This window comes from Trichomonas vaginalis, chromosome VI (genome assembly GCF_026262505.1).
Source record: "Trichomonas vaginalis G3 chromosome VI, whole genome shotgun sequence".
Classification (NCBI taxonomy): domain Eukaryota; phylum Parabasalia; order Trichomonadida; family Trichomonadidae; genus Trichomonas; species Trichomonas vaginalis.
In genome coordinates this window covers 18,717,585-18,741,974 of record NC_067208.1, presented here as the reverse complement: position 1 = coordinate 18,741,974, position 24,390 = coordinate 18,717,585, and the positions used below count along the sequence as shown (strand labels likewise).

General features: G+C 34.3%; 10 protein-coding genes and 5 pseudogenes across 15 annotated transcripts, besides 2 other annotated features; 8 read left to right on the top strand and 7 right to left on the bottom strand.

Moving 5' to 3' along the window:
* Positions 1-24,390: part of a mobile genetic element that runs on past both edges of the window.
* TVAGG3_0889560 (keratin-associated protein family) lies at positions 218-1,231 on the bottom strand (the record flags this gene model as incomplete). Its single annotated transcript, XM_051250795.1, has 1 exon — positions 218-1,231. The coding sequence occupies one exon, from the start codon at positions 1,229-1,231 to the stop codon at positions 218-220; it is 1,014 nt and encodes a 337-aa protein (XP_051086270.1).
* Positions 2,721-3,218, bottom strand: TVAGG3_0889550 (organellar and viral DNA polymerase type B; the record flags this gene model as incomplete). Its single annotated transcript, XM_051250794.1, has 1 exon — positions 2,721-3,218. One exon carries the CDS (start codon positions 3,216-3,218, stop codon positions 2,721-2,723), a length of 498 nt encoding a protein of 165 aa, XP_051086269.1.
* TVAGG3_0889540 (uncharacterized protein) lies at positions 4,266-4,880 on the bottom strand (the record flags this gene model as incomplete). Its single annotated transcript, XM_051250793.1, has 1 exon — positions 4,266-4,880. One exon carries the CDS (start codon positions 4,878-4,880, stop codon positions 4,266-4,268), a length of 615 nt encoding a protein of 204 aa, XP_051086268.1.
* TVAGG3_0889530 (P-loop containing nucleoside triphosphate hydrolases family) lies at positions 5,859-6,158 on the bottom strand (the record flags this gene model as incomplete). The annotated part of the gene is made up of 1 exon (XM_051250792.1): positions 5,859-6,158. One exon carries the CDS (start codon positions 6,156-6,158, stop codon positions 5,859-5,861), a length of 300 nt encoding a protein of 99 aa, XP_051086267.1.
* Positions 7,882-24,390: part of a mobile genetic element that runs on past the window's edge.
* On the bottom strand, positions 9,252-9,898 carry TVAGG3_0889520 (annotated as a pseudogene). The gene has a single exon. A coding segment is annotated over exon 1 (647 nt).
* On the top strand, positions 10,181-10,867 carry TVAGG3_0889510 (annotated as a pseudogene). The gene has a single exon. A coding segment is annotated over exon 1 (687 nt).
* On the bottom strand, positions 12,462-13,079 carry TVAGG3_0889500 (uncharacterized protein; the record flags this gene model as incomplete). Its single annotated transcript, XM_051250791.1, has 1 exon — positions 12,462-13,079. One exon carries the CDS (start codon positions 13,077-13,079, stop codon positions 12,462-12,464), a length of 618 nt encoding a protein of 205 aa, XP_051086266.1.
* TVAGG3_0889490 (organellar and viral DNA polymerase type B) lies at positions 13,097-13,763 on the top strand (the record flags this gene model as incomplete). Its single annotated transcript, XM_051250790.1, has 1 exon — positions 13,097-13,763. A coding segment is annotated over one exon (667 nt), but the record flags the coding sequence as incomplete, so codon positions are not given.
* On the top strand, positions 13,811-15,735 carry TVAGG3_0889480 (annotated as a pseudogene). The gene has a single exon. A coding segment is annotated over exon 1 (1,925 nt).
* TVAGG3_0889470 (integrase core domain containing protein family) lies at positions 15,776-16,159 on the top strand (the record flags this gene model as incomplete). Its single annotated transcript, XM_051250789.1, has 1 exon — positions 15,776-16,159. A coding segment is annotated over one exon (384 nt), but the record flags the coding sequence as incomplete, so codon positions are not given.
* On the top strand, positions 16,310-16,861 carry TVAGG3_0889460 (integrase core domain containing protein family; the record flags this gene model as incomplete). Its single annotated transcript, XM_051250788.1, has 1 exon — positions 16,310-16,861. One exon carries the CDS (start codon positions 16,310-16,312, stop codon positions 16,859-16,861), a length of 552 nt encoding a protein of 183 aa, XP_051086263.1.
* On the top strand, positions 17,116-17,864 carry TVAGG3_0889450 (organellar and viral DNA polymerase type B; the record flags this gene model as incomplete). Its single annotated transcript, XM_051250787.1, has 1 exon — positions 17,116-17,864. A coding segment is annotated over one exon (749 nt), but the record flags the coding sequence as incomplete, so codon positions are not given.
* Positions 18,944-19,465, top strand: TVAGG3_0889440 (annotated as a pseudogene). The gene has a single exon. A coding segment is annotated over exon 1 (522 nt).
* On the bottom strand, positions 20,060-20,533 carry TVAGG3_0889430 (uncharacterized protein; the record flags this gene model as incomplete). Its single annotated transcript, XM_051250786.1, has 1 exon — positions 20,060-20,533. One exon carries the CDS (start codon positions 20,531-20,533, stop codon positions 20,060-20,062), a length of 474 nt encoding a protein of 157 aa, XP_051086261.1.
* TVAGG3_0889420 lies at positions 22,532-23,896 on the top strand (annotated as a pseudogene). Its single transcript has one exon. A coding segment is annotated over exon 1 (1,365 nt).

Below are 24,390 nucleotides of genomic sequence, written 5' to 3'. Positions count from 1 at the left end.
AAATTGGTATGCGTCAGGAGCGTTGGAGTAAATTGGTAAAAAGTAGTCGTAAGGGTTTATTTTTGTTTGATGTACAACATTTTTGTCAAAGAACCTTTTCACTTCAGCTCTGTTAGTAAATCCCCAACTCTTTGCAGCTTCATTGAACTTCTTAAATGACCTCCATGGATGTTGTTCGAATACTTCTTTCAAACTCATTTAAGTAAAAATAAAGATTTTAACCAACTCGTATCCAAGCGTGCATTGTTATATAAGGAGGCATATAATCTTTTCCATTACCTGCTGGGTCTGTAATGCCAGCATAAACATGTGTATGGTTTCCTGCAGTTCCACAGAAAATACCTGCGCTTGAATCTACTGGGTCGCTTGAAATATCATATCTATCCATTCCCTGTCTATCCGAACCTGCTGCAAGATTTCTATAACCTCTTTTTGTTATTGAATGTGAATGGTTTCCTTCCACAGATGTTGTTCCACTGAACTTATGCATATGTGAAGGAAGGTTTTCAATACCTATTTTCTTTGAACCTCCCATCTTCATTGACTGCGTATTAGTGTAGAATGGAAAACTGTCAACTATTTCATACCATCTACCACCAAATAAAGTGTTTGGATTTATTGGATTCATAGACGTATAAACAGCTCCTATAGGATATATTAAATCATATATGCTCATAACTCTATAAATATATTCTAAAGAACTTATGTCATTAAATACCATTTGGAATGTATCTCCCGGATGAAATGTTGCATTTGTTCCACTTTTATAATGTAATGTTAGCTCTATAGAATTATCCAAGAAAAATTCAAATGTTTCTGGTTGAATGCCTCTTACAAATTCAAATGGAGTTGCTGGTTCACCATTTATAAATTCTGTTGTGAATGTCATTGTGTCTGGTTTCGAAAATTTCTTTGTTAGTTCTGCATCCACATAAGTTTTGTCAGCTTTCTTATCTAACATTGCTGGTAGTTCGTATGCTTCAAAGTTTCTGGCATGACCTTCAATGTTCATACATCTGTTATCTAAATTGTTAAGAGTATCTTTTACGCTTGTACTCGGATTCTCTAAAGGTGCACTTGAACCCAAATCATAGTTCAATATTACATCGTCTGCTCTAACAGTAGTGAAGGATTCGTTTGTATGGTTCTTGTCGGCTTTACTGTCTAATGTAGCTTGAAGTTCATTTATATCGGAGATGTTGTGTTTATGAGATTTCAAAACTTTGTTCATTGCTTCGAGTTCAACTTTGTCAGCTTTACTTTTAATAGCATCTTCAAACGTTATTTTTGACTTAACTCTCAACGTAAATTTTGGTTCAACTAATCCACCGTTAACATTGAAAGTAGAGGCATAAATTTCACCGGTATAACCAAATGCTTCTGGTGCTTTAGCTACATCATACTGTACAGTACAGCTTATGTCATAACCTTTAGCACGAATGTATTTATATCTTCTTTCATTAACATCTTATGTCTTCGCTTCATCACTTCGTGTTAAATATCCATGGTAGTCCGTTATAATCTGTTCGTCTGAAGTTATATAATGAACGTGGTTCTTGACTTTATCACTCAGAGCTAAAAGCTCATTTTTGCCTGCTTTTACGGCTAATTTCTCATTAACATCATTCACTTCTAATTCAACTCTTCCGCCAGAACTCTTATTATCATTAATCTTTTTCATTAATTCGGTAATTACGTCATAAAGACTATATTTCTGTTTTTCGGTTTTGTAAATAATGAGTCAAAATTTCTATTCATCATTACATCGCTGACATTAATGATATCACCAATTCCTTTTTCATTTATTCTCTTCATTAATTCTGCAATAATGACGAATATATAATCTTTAATTTATTCTCTCATCGAGGGTTATAGAATGTTTTGAAATTGAATCATTAACTCCTCTAAATAAATCAATAACTTCAAGATACACGTTTTTAATGTCTCGAATAACCCGACCAGTATCCTGTTGTTCATGTTCTTCGTTCCCGTCGTTACGTGGTTTTATATCTCTAAACCATCATCAACGCAGCCATAACCGGAGGTTTGTTGCTATCTGTTCGAAAATCCGTCCGTTATGTACGGTATATCTAAATAATTTCTTTGTGTTTGTTAAAACATTTGAAACAAGTCTTTTAAAACCATCTACAAAATTTCCTGTTTCACCTAATGTTCTTGCAGCATTTACAAGCTCACCCATTCCCGCTTTTGACCCCAAAAACGTCCATATTGCATTTATTTCACTCTGTATAGTTGTCCATTCAGCGAAACTAACACCCGCATTCGCTAAGCTGAAAATGAAATTCAGTGGATCGAACTTAATTCCACCTTTTTTTCAATTTCAACGAACTCACTAACATGAGATTTTAAGTATTCTTTCGTTAAAATTGTTTTCCCCGATGTTATGTCATTAACGAAACTATCACCGTCAAAAGTTAACGAATTCAATTTCGTCGTTGATGCTTTTATTTCATACACCGCTTTATCGATAGTTTTTGGCTCACCTTCTTTAGAAGCATATGAAACATTAATGAATGAATTATATGTATTCGTGAATGAATTAAAATCAATGATTTTCATTAATGAAGCCTTTAATGATTCATTAACTGTTGAATCCCTTAAAGTAATTAATGAACTGTCATTTATGAAAGGTACACTGCAAACCGTCGAGTTTGGATCAAATGCTGTAGTTGGTGCAGGAATATTAATGATATAAGTCATTAAATCATTAAGTGACGTAAATAATGTTGTCGTTTTGATTTAATTTCTTTAGCATCTGTTATATATGGTAATTTTATTTCTGTAGTTTCTGAATTAAAGATATTCGCTAAAATGTTTTGTAAACTGTTTTGAACAGCTGTGTAAACCGTTGAATCCGGAACTCTTACGATTTCACCGTCCTTAATAAAAGGCATTGCACATGGTGTAGTGCTTGGGTCAAATCTTTTTGGGTTATGATTCAACATATATTCTAATGCTTCATAAACAGACCTATATACGGTTGTATTATCTTTTTCAATAATTTCACCGTCCTTTATAAACGGCATAGTACATGGAGTTAAAATAGGGTCAAACTTTTCATAGTCCTTCCATGTTATGTATTTCTCAGTATTTCCATCAGTGATAACAATATATTTGTCAGTAAGTGTGAGAGAGTATTGACCAAAATATAAACGTTTAGCTCTGTCAGCTTCATACGCATATGCAGCTATACTCATATTTTAATGAGAATAAAATGTTGTTCTATTTGCAAAGTACAGACCCAAGCGAATACGGACAGTAAAGCTACAAACAAACTTAGGTCTACAGAATGAGGCGCTTGCATTCAGAATGGTTGACTTCAATACTATCGCTTCATTCGTTATAACAGATGAAACAGATTTCATGGAGATTGAAATAGATGGAAAGAAGCACGAAATAAGATTTCACAATAATGTAGAATATAAGATGGAAACATTAGCTGGAGTGTTAAATGCTCTCATAAATACTACAATAAACAAGGATAACGAAGAAAACTTAATGAATGTTAAACTTATTGCAGGAGTTTTGAAGTTCAGTTATGTGAAGGAGTTTAAGATACCAAGAATGAGTCATAGAGTACAACTTCTTTTGGGTGCATACCATATGACATTTCCTTTGAAAGTGTTGACAAAACGATTGAGATGAAATCTGTTCCATACGTATGTTATGGCAATTGTTTATACATTGAGTCAAAAATAGCTAATGTCACAGGTATTTCAGGAGTTAATAGTAAAGGTTCAGTAGAATATAAATCCTTCTGTTATGCAGTCAATTCAATGTTCATTCCAAACGTTCCTGTCATAGCAACTCATTTAGGTAAATGGGTTCGCATCATAATTTGAAAGACATGCAATTCAGACTTGTTGACTTTCAAGGAGAGCCTGTAGAACTGAAGGCACCAGTGCGAATGACTGTTGAAGTTGACTTTTTAGAAAATATTAAATGCAACAGCTTACAAGAGAACTCAGAGCTAAAAATATAAAGTATGAATGTTATGTATTAGGTCATGAACTTTGGTTGTTGCTGTTTGGTGAAACAAATGAGTTAGTTATGTCAGTCAAGAGAACAGAAAAATATTGTGTTAGTGAAAACTGCACCAAGTCAATAAGATTAGGTTTGCATTATGAAGATGAGTTCGATACTGTTGAAGAAGTTTTGGATAGATATTACAAATTGCTAACTTGAAATTTTTTGACTGACGGTGCAAAGCGCCAAGATGGGCTCAAAGAGCCCTCCTGACTGCTTTAATTTACTAAAACATATTTCAAACAAAGCTTATATTCTGTTGAAAGTTTTGTATATTCATTCGAATATTTATACTTAAACTCAACTCCTGTAGTTCCTGGTGTTTCAATGATGCGGATGTTACCTATTTTCATGAATAGTGGAGTTTGACCACAGCATTCGATTTCAGGGTCGAGATAGTCAATGACACATTGTTTCCCTGTTATTCGTGATATAACATTTTCAAGGTCCTCCTTTGTTAGAATTATTTGGTTCTTGCTTATAAGATTTGTCAAAAGCTTCTTATCGTCTTTGAGTAAAATTGTTTGGTATAACTGAAGAAGGTAATGGTCTACGTTATCTGAAGGATTTGTTTGAACATTTGTGTAAGGATTGTCGTTGGCTTCTCTTGAAAGAATTTGGTCCACTGGTGGATACTCTAACTTAACATCTGATGTAGCGTTAGCGTTTGAAGCTGAGTTTAAATTCACGGATTTCAGCTCTGGTTCTGGTTCTTTCAAACACTCTGAACTATAGTTCTTTATGACAATATTGTTTGTCGTTCGTGAGTCAACATTTGATGTTGGTTCAATTGGAACATTAACGGCACCAGCTAAGATGGATTTGCTTCTCATTTCATATAGAATAAAAACCTTTTATATGTATGAAATGAACAATATACTCGACAAGGGTTTGAATGTAAAGCTAACGAATGAAAATATTGTTGAATTCACTGAGACAGGTGCTGTGTATAAAGATGTAGAACTACTGAACAAAAGAGCAAAGGGAAGAAGCAGGAACATGAACAAAGGGTGGAAGCCTATAAAAATTTATGTCAATGATGGCTCAGGAGGTTCAAACATAAAGTATGCAGAAAGTTATAGAGTTTATGCTCTCAAAGGTGAAAAGCCTTCATTTAAGAACAGCTATTCTAACGCATATCCTCAAAAGTTAACGGATGGAGAAGTGGATGATATGAATGACAGCAAAAATATTAACAGAAATGGCGACAGAGATGCATGGAATTTGTTTACCATCAGTCAATTGAAGGTTAAACTTTAAAACAATGTTGGTCGTTCCCATGGAATATTTTTGACTTTAATGGTATTAGTCATGATATGAATCTCAAGGTATGAACGAGGAGAGATGAGAGACTTATATGCTTCCCAAATTTCTTCAAAAGGTAATGTTATACCTGACTGTTTCCAAATGAGTTCAATGTCATAGCGTGAGAAACCTTGAAAGATAACGAAGTCAGTTATGAGACGTTTTATGTTTAAAGCTAAAAACCTCCATGTTTGCATAAGTATTGCTACAGTTAAATGGTAATGTCTGACTTTAGTAATGATGTTAGCTAATGGTGAGTCTGGTTTTGACACTAAACCTTTACCAGCGAAGTCGTCACAAACTAATAAAGTGTTTGATGGATATTTTTTGAAGGGGTATTTTGAAAGTTTTGACAGAATGTAGTTTGTAAGTCGTTTCATATCGTAAACTCCTGAGTATTGACGTAAGTGGTGTTTGTCAATAATTCTTTCCATCTCCTCAGAAGTCTTTTGCATTCCTGACTGTATGAACTCTACGATGGCATAATATTTTCTCTTACGTCGAATTTAACGTTGAAGAAATTCAATGAGTTCACTGTCTGGAACTTTAACGACCGAGGCTTGAACTTTTGACATAAATGTTTTCGCTGTTGAATCCATAGAGTCTGAAGTTGCTGATATAATGATTTGGTCATAGTAAGAGTCGTTTCCTAAACGCTCTGTTATGAGTATATGACGAATGAGGTTAAATGTCTTACCTGAACCCATCTTTCCACAATAGAAATAAACGCCATTTGAACAGAACTCATAGTCCTTACTGAAAGGAAGAATGAGAGAAGAGTTAAGTTTGTCTGTAGTTTCATTCATGTCTTCATCTACGTCATGTATTAAATGCTTCATTTTATCTCCATTAAAAATGCAAGTCAGAAATATTCAGAACATAGCACCGAGTCTAACTGACAAGAGTATAAAGATATACTATGAACACGTTATGAAAACCTACCAAAATTCAAGGAAGTCAGTATACTTATGAATATCCAAGACACTGGTAGAGTATGTAGGAGGTGAGAAAGCTATTGAAATCAGACAGGTTCGAAGTATTCCAGCAGGAAGAACAATATTATTGAAGAACTTTAATGTTTTGAGATATAATGATGAAACAAAGAAGCAAGATAGTTTTCCTGTTGCTGTGTATGTGAACTTAGATACAGGAGATGACATGAAAGTTTTTAATACAAAGCTTCAAACGGTAGTGAGAGAACAACTGACTGCGGAAGGACATCCATTACCTTCAGAAGTTACCATAGCATATAATTTTGAAACAAACTCAATAGATTTTAAAGTCGTCTCTGCAAAGAAGTCAGGTTTTACATTTAATGAAGCAGATGTATATTCGAATGAAAACTTCAAAGCTATTGCATGGTTAGATAATGACGATTGCTTTAAGAAAATATTTAAATACAGTGACTCAAAGATGTCAATAGATGACCTTCGTGGAATGTTACCATCGACGTTTACAGTAGAAGGTTCAGCAGGATTGCTTACAAGATTGTCAATTGGTGGTATTTGGTCTCGTGAGAACATTGTTATAAAATCCAGTTATAAGTGAATTTGCTGAAGAATCTATATTATGTCTTTCAAACTACATGTATTCGCCACCGAAGCATTATAGTATAACAAAACTTTGTCAGTAAGTTTAACATAAGACTTGTCGAACCTTCTTCATGAAAGATGTTGTGCTACCTAAAGATGGAAAGGATGGACTCATTATTGAGATGATTTTAATAGCATATTAAATGAGCTTGTTCTTGAAGGTCATTCATGATGAAATAACTGTTGTAGAAGATGTTAGCAATTGTTCAGACATTTTATTGAGAATAGATGAGATAAGAAAGAAGTTTATGAATGAGAACGTTTATGTTTCATTGACTTTCTCCAGTAATGAGAACTTTTATGAGATAATATTGAAGAGAGATGATTTTAATATGGTGTAAATGGTAGCTTGGGCAGCTTTAGGCGCAATGGGAACAAAAGCATTAGCATTTGGAGCAAAAGCACTTGGAGCTTATGACGCAGTAAATAAAATGAGTGGAGGAAGGTTTTCGAAGACATTAGATGCAAATAAAGGGAAATTGGAGGCTGGGTTGCAAAGAAGTTAAGATTAAATAAAATAGGGCTCATAAATAAAGCATCCAATTTGGTTGCGACTGAGTCAGAAAATGCTTTAGGAAAGGACGATGAGTTTGCAAAACACGCAAAAGACTTTAATGACAGATGAAAGGTGAAACAATGCATTTAAATAGAGTCGATGGAACTAAAGAAAATGTTTCTTCTCCACCAGTAGTTCTTCCGTATGGTCCCTATGGAATGTATGGAAACCCTTACGAAAGACCATTTGACCCATTGACTGGTGGAAGTAACTGGTATCATTACGGACGAAGAAGAAAGACAGTCAAGTTGGAGACAGACGTGAAGAAAGCAACTAAAAAGAAACCATGGAAGAGAGTTATAAAGCAATGAATTCAACAGGGTAGAAAAGAGGTTAGAAATGAGGTTAGATCTAACCTTCTACCCAGTTAGTATGGCTTAGTTGGGTACTGTGGCACTGCGTTCCACCTTACCCAATACTTGTGAATTTGACACTTTACAAAACCGTTAACGTATATTTTACAACACAAACGACAACACTAACTTAACCTTAAATATTTACAAAGCCGCCAACCACTTCACTAACGAACTCACTAATGTAAAAAATAAACGTTCTCACTATCGTTCTCACTAACGACTTCACTAATGTTCTCATAAATTTTCCTCAATATCTTCATCATCAGTGTTAACCCTATTGTAGTCATACTTGAAGCCATAAACTTTCTCTAACTTCTTAACGTACAATTTACATAACTTACCTTCGTCATCGTATGGTTTAATGATATAACTATTTCTATCTTTATACACAGTCAATGAAAAGTCAACTGGTCTCGGATGTATTTGAAAGAACATGTTATGCTCAGGAAGGAAGAATAAATGTTTAAATGTATGTTTTTTATACTGTGGAATTCGAATGAGTTGCTTTTGTTCTGTCATTTACATCCAAATAAAAATTTCAGTAAAATAAAAAATAAACTTAAAAATTAATGATATCACCACCCTCACACGTATGAAAACATAGCACAAAAATAAATTTAGGTGAAGTGGTGAGATCTCACCTCTTTTTTCACCTGTTTTTCACCCTGTTGAATTCATTGCTTTATAACTCTCTTCCTTGGTTTCTTTTTAGTTGCTTTCTTCACGTCTGTCTCCAACTTGACTGTCTTTCTTCTTCGTCCGTAATGATACCAGTTACTTCCACCAGTCAATGGGTCAAATGGTCTTTCGTAAGGGTTTCCATACATTCCATAGGGACCATACGGAAGAACTACTGGTGGAGAAGAAACATTTTCTTTAGTTCCATCGACTCTATTTAAATGCATTGTTTCACCTTTCATCTGGTCATTAAAGTCTTTTGCGTGTTTTGCAAACTCATCGTCCTTTCCTAAAGCATTTTCTGACTCAGTCGCAACCAAATTGGATGCTTTATTTATGAGCCCTATTTTATTTAATCTTAACTTCTTTGCAACCCAGCCTCCAATCTTCCTTTATTTGCATCTAATGTCTTCGAAACCTTCCTCCACTCATTTTATTTACTGCGTCATAAGCTCCAAGTGCTTTTGCTCCAAATGCTAATGCTTTTGTTCCCATTGCGCCTAAAGCTGCCCAAGCTACCATTTACACCATATTAAAATCATCTCTCTTCAATATTATCTCATAAAAGTTCTCGTTACTGGAGAAAGTCAATGAAACATAAACGTTCTCATTCATAAACTTCTTTCTTATCTCATCTATTCTCAAAATGTCTGAACAATTGCTAACATCTTCTACAACAGTTATTTCATCATGAATGACCTTCAAGAACAAGCTCATTTAATATGCTATTAAAATCATCTCAATAATGAGTCCATCCTTTCCATCTTTAGGTAGCACAACATCTTTCATTGAAGAAGGTTCGACAAGTCTTATGTTAAACTTACTGACAAAGTTTGTTATACTATAATGCTTCGGCGGCGAATACATGTAGTTTGAAAGACATAATATAGATTCTTCAGCAAATTCACTTATACTGGATTTTATAACAATGTTCTCACGAGACCAAATACCACCAATTGACAATCTTGTAAGCAATCCTGCTGAACCTTCTACTGTAAACGTCGATGGTAACATTCCACGAAGGTCATCTATTGACATCTTTGAGTCACTGAATTTAAATATTTTCTTAAAGCAATCGTCATTATCTAACCATGCAATAGCTTTGAAGTTTTCATTCGAATATACATCTGCTTCATTAAATGTAAAACCTGACTTCTTTGCAGAGACGACTTTAAAATCTATTGAGTTTGTTTCAAAATTATATGCTATGGTAACTTCTGAAGGTAATGGATGTCCTTCCGCAGTCAGTTGTTCTCTCACTACCGTTTGAAGCTTTGTATTAAAAACTTTCATGTCATCTCCTGTATCTAGTTCACATACACAGCAACAGGAAAACTATCTTGCTTCTTTGTTTCATCATTATATCTCAAAACATTAAAGTTCTTCAATAATATTGTTCTTCCTGCTGGAATACTTCGAACCTGTCTGATTTCAATAGCTTTCTCACCTCCTACATACTCTACCCAGTGTCTTGGATATTCATAAGTATACTGACTTTCTTGAATTTTGGTGGTTTCATCATAACGTGTTCATAGTATATCTTTATACTCTTGTCAGTTAGACTCGGTGCTATGTTCTGAATATTTCTGACTTGCATTTTTAATGGAGATAAAATGAAGCATTTAATACATGACGTAGATGAAGACATGAATGAAACTACAGACAAACTTAACTCTTCTCTCATTCTTCCTTTCAGTAAGGACTATGAGTTCTGTTCAAATGGGTTTATTTCTATTGTGGAAAGATGGGTTCAGGTAAGACATTTAACCTCATTCGTCATATACTCATAACAGAACGTTTAGGAAACGACTCTTACTATGACCAAATCATTATATCAGCAACTTCAGACTCTATGGACTCAACAGCGAAAACATTTATGTCAAAAGTTCAAGCCTCTGTCGTTAAAGTTCCAGACAGTGAACTCATTGAATTTCTTCAACGTTACATTCGACGTAAGAGGAAATATTATGCCATCGTGATTTATACAGTCAGGAATGCAAAAGACTTCTGAGGAGATGGAAAGAATTATTGACAAACACCACTTACGTCAATACTCAGGAGTTTACGATATGAAACGACTTACAAACTACATTCTGTCAAAACTTTCAAAATACCCCTTCAAAAAATATCCTTCAAACACTCTTCGTTTGTGACGACTTCGCCGGAAAAGGTTTAGTGTCAAAACCAGACTCACCATTAGCTAACATCATTACTAAAGTCAGACATTACCATTTAACTGTAGCAATACTTATGCAAACATGGAGGTTTTTAGCTTTAAACATAAAACGTCTCATAACTGACTTCGTTATCTTTCAAGGTTTCTCACGCTATGATATTGAACTCATTTGGAAACAGTCAGGTATAACATTACCTTTTGAAGAAATTTGGGAAGCATATAAGTCTCTCATCTCTCCTCGTTCATACCTTGAGATTCATATCATGACTAATACCATTAAAGTCAAAAATATTCCATGGGAACGACCAACATTGTTTTAAAGTTTAACCTTCAATTGACTGATGGTAAACAAATTCCATGCATCTCTGTCGCCATTTCTGTTAATATTTTTGCTGTCATTCATATCATCCACTTCCCATCCGTTAGCTTTTGAGGATATGCGTTAGAATAGCTGTTCTTAAATGAAGGCTTTTCACCTTTGAGAGCATAAACTCTATAACTTTCTGCATACTTTATGTTTGAACCTCCTGAGCCATCATTGACATAAATTTTTATAGGCTTCCACCCTTTGTTCATGTTCCTGCTTCTTCCCTTAGCTCTTTTGTTCAGTAGTTCTACATCTTTATACACAGCACCTGTCTCAGTGAATTCAACAATATTTTCATTCGTTAGCTTTACATTCAAACCCTTGTCGAGTATATTGTTCATTTCATACATATAAAAGGTTTTTATTCTATATGAAATGAGAAGCAAATCCATCTTAGCTGGTGCCGTTAATGTTCCAATTGAACCAACATCAAATGTTGACTCACGAACGACAAACAATATTGTCATAAAGAACTATAGTTCAGAGTGTTTGAAAGAAGAACCAGACTAATCCGTGAATTTAAACTCAGCTTCAAACGCTAACGCTACATCAGATGTTAAGTTAGAGTATCCACCACTGGACCAAATTCTTTCAAGAGAAGCCAACGACAACCCTTACACAAATGTTCAAACAAATCCTTCAGATAACGTAGACCATTACCTTCTTCAGTTATACCAAACAATTTTACTCAAAGACGATAAGAAGCTTTTGACAAATCTTATAAGCAAGAACCAAATAATTCTAACAAAGGAGGACCTTGAAAATGTTATCACGAATAACAGGGAAACAATGTGTCATTGACTATCTCGACCCTGAAATCGAATGCTGTGGTCAAACTCCACTATTCATGAAAATAGGTAACATCCGCATCATTGAAACACCAGGAACTACAGGAGTTGAGTTTAAGTATAAATATTCGAATGAATATACAAAACTTTCAACAGAATATAAGCTTTGTTTGAAATATGTTTTAGTAAATTAAAGCAGTCAGGAGGGCTCTTTGAGCCCATCTTGGCGCTTTGCACCGTCAGTCAAAAAATTTCAAGTTAGCAATTTGTAATATCTATCCAAAACTTCTTCAACAGTATCGAACTCATCTTCATAATGCAAACCTAATCTTATTGACTTGGTGCAGTTTTCACTAACACAATATTTTTCTGTTCTCTTGACTGACATAACTAACTCATTTGTTTCACCAAACAGCAACAACCAAAGTTCATGACCTAATACATAACATTCATACTTTATATTTTTAGCTCTGAGTTCTCTTGTAAGCTGTTGCATTTAATATTTTCTAAAAAGTCAACTTCAACAGTCATTCGCACTGGTGCCTTCAGTTCTACAGGCTCTCCTTGAAAGTCAACAAGTCTGAATTGCATGTCTTTCAAATTATGATGCGAACCCATTTACCTAAATGAGTTGCTATGACAGGAACGTTTGGAATGAACATTGAATTGACTGCATAACAGAAGGATTTATATTCTACTGAACCTTTACTATTAACTCCTGAAATACCTGTGACATTAGCTATTTTTGACTCAATGTATAAACAATTGCCATAACATACATATGGAACAGATTTCATCTCAATCGTTTTGTCAACACTTTTCAAAGGAAATGTCATATGGTATGCACCCAAAAGAAGTTGTACTCTATGACTCATTCGTGTTATCTTGAACTCTTTCTTGCTACTGAACTTCAATGTTCCCTCAGAAGAGAGTTCGACATCTATTTTGTCAATAGTTTCTTCATTTATGAGAGTATTTATGACTCCAGCAATTTTATCTATTCTATACCCAGCTCTGTTAGGAAATGTTATAACACTTCTTTTGTCATCTATTTCAATCTCTATGAAATCTGTTTCATCTGTTATGACAAAAGTTGCGATAGTATTGAAGTCAACAACTCTGAAAGCAAGCGCTTCATTCTGAAGATCTAAGTTTGTTTGTAGCTTTACTGTCCCGTATTCGTTTGGGTCTGTACTTTGCAAATAGAACAACATTTTATTCTCATTAAAATATGACTATTGCTGCATATGCGTATGAAACAAATGAAGCAAGAAGAGCACATGAACTAGTAAACGAAAACTCAACTTTAACCATTGAAGGCAATGATTTAGTCATTGACGATGGAAAAACTAAAAAAGTCATTGATTTCGATACTTTTAACACTTATGACCCATTCATTACAACAAGCAAGGTTCCCATCATAAATGATGGAACGGTGCAATATATAAATTCTACAGTAGATGCCTCATTAGTGAAAGTATTAAATGTTCTCATTGAATTGTTAAAGAGCTTTCGATTTGACGACAACATTAAATGCCTAAAGAATTTAGTCATGAATGAGAAACAAATTCTCGGCGTTGCTGGTAGCAGTAATGATGTACACCTTATGACATTAGAATATTATAACGAACATAAAGATGAACTGAAAGGAGAGAAGGGTGACACCGGACCTCAAGGACCACAAGGAATACAAGGAATACAAGGAATACAAGGACCTCAAGGCGAAAACGGTTTGGATGGTGAAGATGGAAAGGATGGAAAAACTGCTAAATCATGGATATGGAACCTTATAAATACTGGTTTAACAGCTGCTTCATATGGAGTTCTTCAATACCAAATCGGAAAGATATGGGCAGTACTTGGTGAAGAAGTTTTAGATGACGTTAAAAATGCTTTGAACTTCATTTCAAATGGTTCTGATACTATTAAAACTTTATCTGGTTGGATGCAAGAAACAAGGAGTCAAATAGATACTGTAAGACGTATAGCAAACAATGCACGTACGGGATTGGATACTTTACGAGAAGCACAAAATACACTAAAGGAAGCAAATGATATTCTTGGCTCAGTATCAGACATGCATGAAGATTGGCTTAAAGGTATTGACAAATCTTTAAAAAATCACAGTCAGTCTATTGCTGACTACAAGAAAAGTATAGATTTTTTACATAGTGCTATGGACGTACATGATGGAAGCATAAGGAACTTACTTAATGCTAACAATAACTTACCAGGAACTATTAAAGCATTTATAAAGTCCTTTGTAAAACCTGGTGCTCTAACATTTAGGTCTTTGAGAGCAAGAGCATTGAAGTCAAGAGATGCAGAAACTCCAACAGAACCTACAGAAGGAACGAAACAACAGAAACTCCAGAAGAACCACCAAAACCAACAGCTAATGAAATATTGTTCGAATATTTTCCAAGGTACTCTGTTCTCATTGCATACATTCAAGAAATACTTAAGAAAGCAGACTTGACTTTAGGAGATGATGAAAGTTCTGTATATCTTTCGTTCCAGTTTCAAATAGCAGAACTTTTGAGACAGATATGCTTAATGTATGACAACATCTCTGATTTCACAAGATATGATGACGACCATGACCCCGAACACGGTGAAGAAGAAGTTTTACAAACATCCATTAAGACAGGAAAGGTTTTAACTCAAAGTCTCATTATTGACACCAAAGATGGCGAAGTGGACGTTCTTCAAGAGCTGAAGAAAAATACTTCTTCGGGAGGTGGTGGTAGGCATGAACTTGAAATAAATGAGATAGAAGAGAAATTAGCCGAAAAAGCAGATAAAAACCATGGTCATTATATAAGTTCAGACGAACAGATTATAACGGACTACCATGGATATTTAACACAGGATGAAGAAGTGAAGACGAAAGATGTTAATGAAAGAAGATATAAATTCATTCGTGCTAAAGGTTATGACATACACTGTACTGTACAGTATGACACAGGTAAAGCACCAGAAGCATTTGGTTATAACAATGAAATTTATGCTTCATACTTCTTTGTTAACGGTGTATTAGTTGAACCAAGATTTACTTTGAGAGTTAAGGCAAAAATAACTTTTGAAGATGCTATTAAAAGTAAAGCTGACAAAGATGAACTTGACGCAACGAACAAAGTTTTGAAATCTCATAAACACAATATCTCCGATATAAATGAACTTCAAGCTACATTAAATAGTAAAGCCGACAAGAACCATACATTAAATAGTAAAGCAGACGACACAATATTGAACTATACCCTCGGTTCAAGTGCACCTTTAGAGAATCCAAGTACAAGCGTAAAAGATACACTAAACTCCTTAGATAACAGATGTATGAACATTGAAGGTCATGTCAGAAACTTTGAAGCATACGAACTACCAGCAATGTTAGATAAGAAAGCTGACAAAACAGAGCTTCAAACATTAAAGACTGAAATACTTCAAACATTATATCCTGTTGGTTCTTTATATACATCAATGAATTCAACAAATCCAGCAACAGTTCTGGGTTTTGGTACATGGAAGCAGATTGTAGACAAATTCTTATATTGTACTAATAGTTCAAAACAAGCCGGTGGTTCGAAGAAAATTAAAGAAGCAAACCTTCCACCGCACACTCATACAGGAACTACAAACTTTTCTGGCGACCATAGCCACTCATTAAGAGACCACCCATTATACAACTCAGAGTATGAAGCTGGCAATGATGTTTTATCTCCATCTTATAACAATGCAGCAAAAAAGATTTTTCGACCAACTGAACCAGGAGGAAATCATTCACACACTTTCACAACAAATCCAACAGGCTCGGGTGCATATTATATGCCACCATTTGTGACTATATTCGCATGGTACCGCGTTCAATGAACGCGCTTGAGCCTAGAATAAAATCTTTAACTTTACATAAATGAGCTTGAAAGAAGTATTCGAACAACATCCATGGAGGTCATTTAAGAAGTTCAATGAAGCTGCAAAGAGTTGGGGATTTACTAACAGAGCTGAAGTGAAAAGGTTCTTTGACAAAAATGTTGTACATCAAACAAAAATAAACCCTTACGACTACTTTTTACCAATTTACTCCAACGCTCCTGACGCATACCAATTTGACACTCTCATTCAAAGCAGAAAAGGAGGACATAAACCATTCCTCATCTTCATTAATGTTAACACTCGTAAAGCATATGCATATCCAATGAAAAATAAAGGAACTCGTGAAGTGTTAAGAGTTTTACAAAAGTTTGTAGCAGAACATAGCCCAAGTACTTTAACATCAGACCAAGACAGTGCATACCTCAGTAATGAAATCACAGATTTTCTCATTAAGCATAACATAACTCACTACACTACTGAAGACCATAACCATAACATACTCGGCATCATAAACCGCTTCATAAGAACGCTCAGAGATTTAAACCAAGAGCGAGACTTTACCGAAGAAACAATGAAACATTTTCTCGAAGTATATAATTCCTCAACACATTCTACAACAGGACATACACCAAATTCAATGACACAACAACAAGAAGAAAAGTATATACAAAAGAAACGAAGCCAAACACAAAATATCAGAAATTCAACACAATTTACCCTCATTCCTGGTACAAAAGTTCGTGTAGTTCTTGACGACAAACCGTTGACAAAGAAACGTTTAAGGTTAAGTAGAAACTATTATATCGTAGACTCTACGCAAGGTAATGGATATCTTATAAAAGCTGCTGACGACTCTATTGCGTTTTACCCTCGTCACAAATTAGTCGAAAGTAGTAATGGCAAACTTGCTGAAACCATTGACGAAGCAAAGCGAGGAGTGGTTATTGAAATACTTGGCTACAACATAAACGATGACACTTATAAAGTAAGATATGAAGGAGGCGTTGAAGATGTTATACCATCTAAGAACTTGAGAGAGTCAAAGCCAACACATCTGGGGCCATTAGAGCGGGAGTACTGGAAAGACAAAAATAAGCCAGAAAGAATGAGAAAATTCTTCTAAACTTTTTCATTAGATGTAAATCAGACATGAATGAGAACAGTCATGATATCATTAATGGTACCATTTATTTTTGTCATAAATTTACACCAAAAATATATTTTAGGTGAAGAGGTGAGATCTCACCCGTTTTTTCACCCTCGCCGCTTAGCGGCTCAGATTGCTTTAGCTTTCTCGTGAATTTTCATGAATTCCCTTAAGATAGAAAAATAAAGTTAGTTTTATTTTTATTTATTTTTTTATTTTGTATAAAAGATATGATTTCAACAATCGGCACAACAACAATTCAAGCCACGAACGGCGGGACTCTGTCCACAACTACAGCACCAAACTCGCTAGTCATGAATCCTACGTCAATGTTGGTAGAGATGAAAAGCTTTATTCCTTCTTCATATACTTTTGAAACAGAAATCCAGAAGATAAAGCAAGAACTTTTAACAAGTAATTTAGACTGTAGTGCGAAAGATGAAACAAATGAACAGTATCTTTATGAAATGGAGGACCTCATCGACCATTTGCCTAAACTACCTGAAATTCAGCAGCAAAAACTAACTATTCCTGAATTCGACGAAATTGAAGTCGAAGCAACTGACTCAGTAGAAATTAAGAAATTCATACGAAAGGTAAATTATGAATTCCTTGGTTTTCATTGCAACCATAAAGTTATGGACAAAGATTGCGACATGGTATATAAGAACATCTCTGACATATATAAATCTGGGGAGTTTAAGACATACGATAACTTTGTTTCATTAGTTGCAAAATGTGTATGGCAGATAAGAGATAAAGATAGAAGAGGTAAGGTATGGAATGAACAGATAAAACCAGTAGCTTTTGAGTTAAAGAAAACCATTGACGCCTTAGTTGTTCTAGCTGGTTTTATTTCAATGTATAACGCAAAAACGATGCCGCAATGTTCAAAATGTAAAGCAGCAATAAGAAAATATAACTACTCAGTCAAAGAGATAGAAAGAATGCGAAACGACTATGCAGACTTAAAGAAAGAAGCAGAAAAGCCAGCAGAAGATAAAATGGATATGTTGACATTTCTTAATAAAAACTATCCAACAGCAGAAGATTTCCTTCTGTCTGACGTCAAGAAGAAATATAAAGAAACCTTCGGCATTGTTAAAACTTTTGATGTACTAAAAGAAGAAATAGAAGCTACGAAATTGTTTAGGATTTCAAATATACATCGTACAATTCATGTAAAACGCTTGTGAAAAATTAGGTGAAAAATTAGGTGAAAAAACAGGTGAGATCTCACCTCTTCACCTAAAAATTATTTTTGGTCAAAGCTTCCACGAGAGAAAAGATTCCTCATTCGATAAGGATTCCAAAAATGAAAAAATCATTGATTTCGGCTGAGAAAAAACAGCAAAACCCTTCTTCCACGGGAACAAAGAAATAAAGAAGAAATAAAGAAGAAATAAAGTAAATTTTTTATTTATTCCCGTGGAAGATAGAGCACTTTTCTTACACTTTTTATTCACGACAAACAAGACAAACAAAGAAAATAAGAAAATACGGCGCTGTCGCGGTTCGAACCACAGACCCTGACCCCTCCATAACACCACCTTAGACCACTGTGCTACGTAGCCTGTCGACATAAGATTTTATAAATTGCATATTTGACGTAAATTTATTTCCATCTGGCTTCCCACCGCATAAGATATTCATACGTGTTTGTAAGACATTCATTAAACTTCTTTTCTATTGCATCTAATCTTGCGTTATTTTTTTCAATAACTTGTCTGTATTCTTCATCATTGTTAACCAATTTTTTATCTACAAATTTTATTAGTGTTTGATTCACTTCGTTATGATAACGGTCATATTCTTTCAATACGTAAGTGAAGACAAAATGCGTCGTACCTTCAATCTTAAAGCTTAAAGAACTTTCAACACAGTTTTGAGGGTCTGTCAGTGCGTCAATGAGATAGTATTCGAAGTCAGTCAATAATCTTTTTAAAGTCATTTCATACAGGATAAAATTTAATGTTGTGAAGAAATAGTGTTTATCTCAGAAAAAATAACGCTAATTTTATTTTTATTTATTTTTTTATTTTGTATGTAAAGACAGTAATGACAACATCAGAGAACACAACAACAGTTATAGTCCATGAAGCTATAAATGAAGAATACGAATACATACAATATAACAAACAACTTCGCCTCATTCGTTCGGTCAAAGACGATATGTACCAAATGCAAAGTATAATGAACGCTCTTCGTTCTACAAAGCAAGCATATCATTGGTTTGAAAACCAACAGACAAAAGAACTTTTAGAAGAATTTCCTCATATGATTGCTTCCCTCGGAAAACCGGAGAAGAGATTCCGTACGAAAATCGCAAGAATTTGGCTCCTGGTTTGAAAGGTTATTATGTTCATAGACTTTTAGTAAATGCTGTAGCAATGTGGGCTTCACCTCGTTATGCTTGTTATATTTTCATGATGTTAGATGAACTATATAAAGCAGAACGTGGAGAGATGGAAAAGAAACTTCAAGCAAAAGATGAAGTCATTGAATCCAAAGACAAAAGCATACAGAAAAGAATACCGCGTTCGGTACCAAAAGGAAAGGAAAAGAGTTATAAGTATATGATATATACTGAAGAGTTGGAGAAAGAAGAAGATAAAGATGTGGTTATGTTGCATTTAGTCAGAAGAAACAACAAGAGCTTTTATGACTTAGCTAAAATATATAAATCTGACAGAAACTGGTTCTATCGTGAAAACTTACCGATTTCAATGACACCGAATGAGCAAATAAAGGAAATTGTCAAAAATACTCTTCCTCAAACACACTATGACATCAAAGGTTGCACAATACTTACATTCAAAGAAGACTTAACATTACTGAAGGAAAAAATAACAGAATATTTCGATAACTTCAAAGAGGAAGAATAAAAAAATCTAAGCTAATTTTATTTTTTTTATAAAATTTTATCTCATATGAAAGAACATGAATTTAGAATATTCGGAACTCATGACAGAAGAAGAGAACGAACAACATGTAAAAGATTATGCAAAATTTCTGAAGACATACAAAGCATTTAAACAATATCTAAATGCTTCTAAAGATTATGCAAAATTTCTGAAGGTATATAAAGCTTATGAAAAAGCGTATGAAAAGTTTATACATTGGGGAATTGTTGTAAAATATCGATATGAAGACTAACCAAAAATATATTTTTGCTTAAATAGCTTCAGGGTCTATTTCTTCAACCATTTCACTTCCTTCGTCAATGTCAATAGAAGCTTCTTCAACCTTTGGTAAGAATTTCTGTATAACATCTTTGTTCGTTATTGTCTTCAGAGATGAAGGATAATATTTCACATTTGTTTCACCCTTCTTATATTCTTTCTGTTCGGAAAGATTTAAAGCAATACTGAAGAAGTCAATATTAGAGTTCTTTATGACAGTATAATGAGTATCTTTGACATTCACGAAGAAACTCTTTTGTTTCAAAACTACTGCTAACTCTTGTGAAGTATAACGTTTGCGGTCAATGACGATAGCTAATGGTCTGACATACTGACCAAACTTAGATTCTTTCACAAACTTCTTGTTAAAGATAACATTAACATTTGAAGCATTATTGAACTCATTCTTGATGGCAGTAGCGAGAGCATTGTATGAAAAGAACTTGCAATCTTGCATGTGTTTCATTAAAATAAAAATATTAAATTATTTTGAAAAATAACTTAAAAAAATCTAATCTAATTTTTTCAAAAAATATTTTTTTATTTCCTACTAAAGATGTATCGGAAGTTGTCTAAGTTAGAACACTCGGAAATAAAACAACTTCTTACAGAAGCTAACATAGATGTTGCAAAACATTACGCAACAAACAAAAAAGCACTCGCTGACTTCATTAAAGACTATAATGGTGCAATAAGTTATGATAGAATTCATGAGTTCATAAAGCCGCAACGCGGCGAGGACGAAGTCCATGCAAGAGCATTTCCTTTAAATGACGTTGCTATTGACTTATATCATAGACGTTCAGTACCTCATGAAGTAAGAAGAGAAATGTTTGACATAACAAATGCAAACGTTGGTGAAACAAGAAGAAGAGACGACACACTGAAACAACAGAGAAGAGAGATGTTTAAGAGCGCTATAGAACAAGTTCGCAAAGCTAACGATGTCATTCGTTCCATTGACGACAAACCAAAAGAAGGTGAGAGATGGTTAAAGAAAGATGAAGAGAATAGGAAGAGAAATGTGAAGTCAGGCAATAGACTCATTGACTTTAACATCGAAGCTTTAGATGAACCAAACAGAGACTACTTACACAAACATTTCGGTAAGGTTTTCATGAGACTCTTAGAGAAAATTAAAATAAACTCACAACAGAGATGGATGGTATGTTATAAACTTGGTGGAAAGTATGAATGTTCTACGTTAAACCTCAATAATATTGGAACATTACTACATCAGCTCTTGAAGGAGAACTTTATATCAGAGATAGAAGCAAATGCTGCAGGTATTGTTGAAATGCACTATGACTTCTTCTTGACAAACATAAAGAATCTTACTGAAATAAAGATGTATGATTTAACAGAATATGAAGGCTTAACGATGTCAGATGTAAAGAAAGGCAAACCAAAAAAGAGACCATATAGAGATGAAAGCACACTGACAAATGACCAGAAAGCCATTTTGGAAGCTCTTAAGCAAACAGGAAACCCAGCACTTATAGAAAGCTTTTGGAAAGATAATGGTGAAAAGAAGTTTTATAAGAAGAGAAGCGGTCAGTTCTGGAAGTATCTTTGCACATTACCTATAAATCTTGAACGCTACCAAATCTTCAATGAACTGAACAAAAGAACTGCAACACTTATGACAGAAGACAATTGTTTCGTTTATGCTTGCATTCAGGCTGGAGTAGATGGAGAGACTATTGACCACATGAGAGAAGTCATTCGTGTTAGAGACTTTCCTCAAAGTAAAGTACAAGAAATTTCTGACGCAACAGGTATAGCATTTAATGTTACCATTGGTTATTTCAATGACTCAAGACATAATGAAATAAAGAGATACATACCAAAAGAATGTGAAACTGTTCGAACTATTGACTTACTTCTTGTTGAAGACCACTACATGCTAAACGAAAGATTACCAATGACAACATATTTCGTCAGAAATTACAAAGAAATTCTCAAAGCTTGTGGTGGAATGAACATTGAGAAACAAATGAAGATTTATACAAAGAGAGAAGATAAATATGTAGTTCGTTATGATAGAACAACACCGTTATGGGATGTTATGAAAACATTGTGGGAGTGCAAATATTTCGAACCTATTTCTTATGGAGAACTTTTCACATATACGACTGACTTATATAAACAGAACCTTGCACCATTTAAAGATTTGACATATGCTCCAAAGTATTGTGTACAACTGAAGAAGAAAGCCGAGTCAAAAGAAGTAAATAAAAATAAGTGCAAGTTCATTCCTGAGCACGTTTTCTTTGCTGACTTTGAGTGCAGTACCGATGGCTTTCATAAAGCTTTTAACATATGTTACGACAGTGAAGATGGTTCAGTGAGTGAAAGCATTTGGGGTCAGAACTGTGCAACAGAATTTTTGGAACGACTTCCTGACAAGAGTTTAATATATTTCCATAACCTCAGTTATGATATAAACTTCATCTTAAGACACATGACAGAAGTGAAAGGAACTCCCATCATTAAAGGTTCACGAACAATGCAAATAACTGGCTTATATAAAGGAAGGGCAATTATTATAAAAGACTCTTACAGTGTTATAAATAAGAAGCTTAAACTATTTCCTGCTATGTTTAACTTACAAACAGGACCGAAAGAAGTATTTCCATATAACTACTACAGCAGTGTTTTGTTAGCAAATGACAACAGAACTGGTGTCATTTCTGAAGCATGTAAGTTTATCCGGGATGCAGATACATTCATGAAAAACATAGATTCCATCAAAGGTTGCAGAATAGATGAGAACCACTTCGACTTAGAAAAGTATAGCACATTTTATTGCAAACAAGATGTAAGAATTTTAAGAGAAGGTTTTGTTAAGTTCCGCAATGACATATTGAAAGAATTTGATTTAAACGTTTATGACTACGTTAGTATTTGTTCAATTGCTAACAAATTGTTTGAGAACAGAGTGTACTTCCCGAATGGAAATTTATATGACCTCTCAAATAAACCAAGAGAATTTATTTCACGCTGTATTCAAGGTGGAAGATGTATGCTGTCAGATAACATGAAACAAAAGAGAAAAGAAACTCATTGCTGACTTCGACGCTGTTTCATTATATCCATCAGCTATAGCAAGACTTTATACTTTAGAAGGTATTCCAAAGTATGAAGAAAGAAATGTTAAGCACAGAGTATCTCATGAGACATTTATTCGATGACGACCAAAAGGAACCCATTGGTGAAAAGTTTATGTCTGGCTTCTTTGTTCTCATTAAGATAACAGAGATTGGAATACATAGACACTTTCCTTTAATAGTTTGTGACCCTGAACTAAATCCAGAACTTAACGTTCCCAGAAGTTCAAACACTTGCTGTTTAATGTATGTTGACCATATAACATTACAAGACCTCATAAAATATCAAGGTGTCAAATGTGAAGTGTTGCAAGGATACTATTACGATGGAAACAGAGATATTAGAATAAGAGATGAAGTAAAGAAGTTGTTTGAGTTAAGGTTAAAGTATAAGAAAGAAGGAAATCCTTTGCAAGAAAATATAAAGCTCATTCTGAACAGTATTTATGGCAAAACTATTCTATCTCCTATTGAGTCAAAAATAACCATAGTAAATGACAAAGATGCTATAAGATATGCCATCAGAAACTACAACCATATAGTGAAGTTCGAAGGTTTGGATGGTTCAGATAAAACTATTTTCAAGCTAACGAAAAGCATTTGCAGACACTTTAACTTCTGTCCACTTGGTGTTAACATTCTGTCTATGTCGAAGAGAATAATGTGTGAAGTATTCTGTACTGCTGAAGATATGGGACTTCAAATATTTTACCAGGACTGTGATAGCATGCATATTTTCAATGAAGACATACCAAAGCTTGCAGCAGAGTTTAAGAAGAGATACGGTAGAGAACTTATAGGAAAGAACCTTGGTCAATTTCATTCTGACTTCGCAGAAATAAACACCTGGAAAACAAAGTTTAGCATACAAGTCAATATTTTGTGGAAAGAAGACTTACATAGACTTACTCACGAATGATTTAAATGAAGTTGCATTCCATTGCACGTTGTAAAGGTGTAAAACAAGACGTTCTTGCTTTAACAGCTAATGAAATGTTTCCTGAAGCTAACAATGCTATTACAATGAAGATAAGAACATTCACATACCTGTTGGAACATATGACAAAGACTCTGAGTTCAGTTTAATGAAACTTTACAAAGCACTTTATGACGGTCAAGAGATTGGATTTGACTTATGTAAGTCATGTCAACCTTGCTTTGAAGAGAAGTTTAACTTCTCAATAACGACTAAAACAAGCTTTATTCGTAAGTT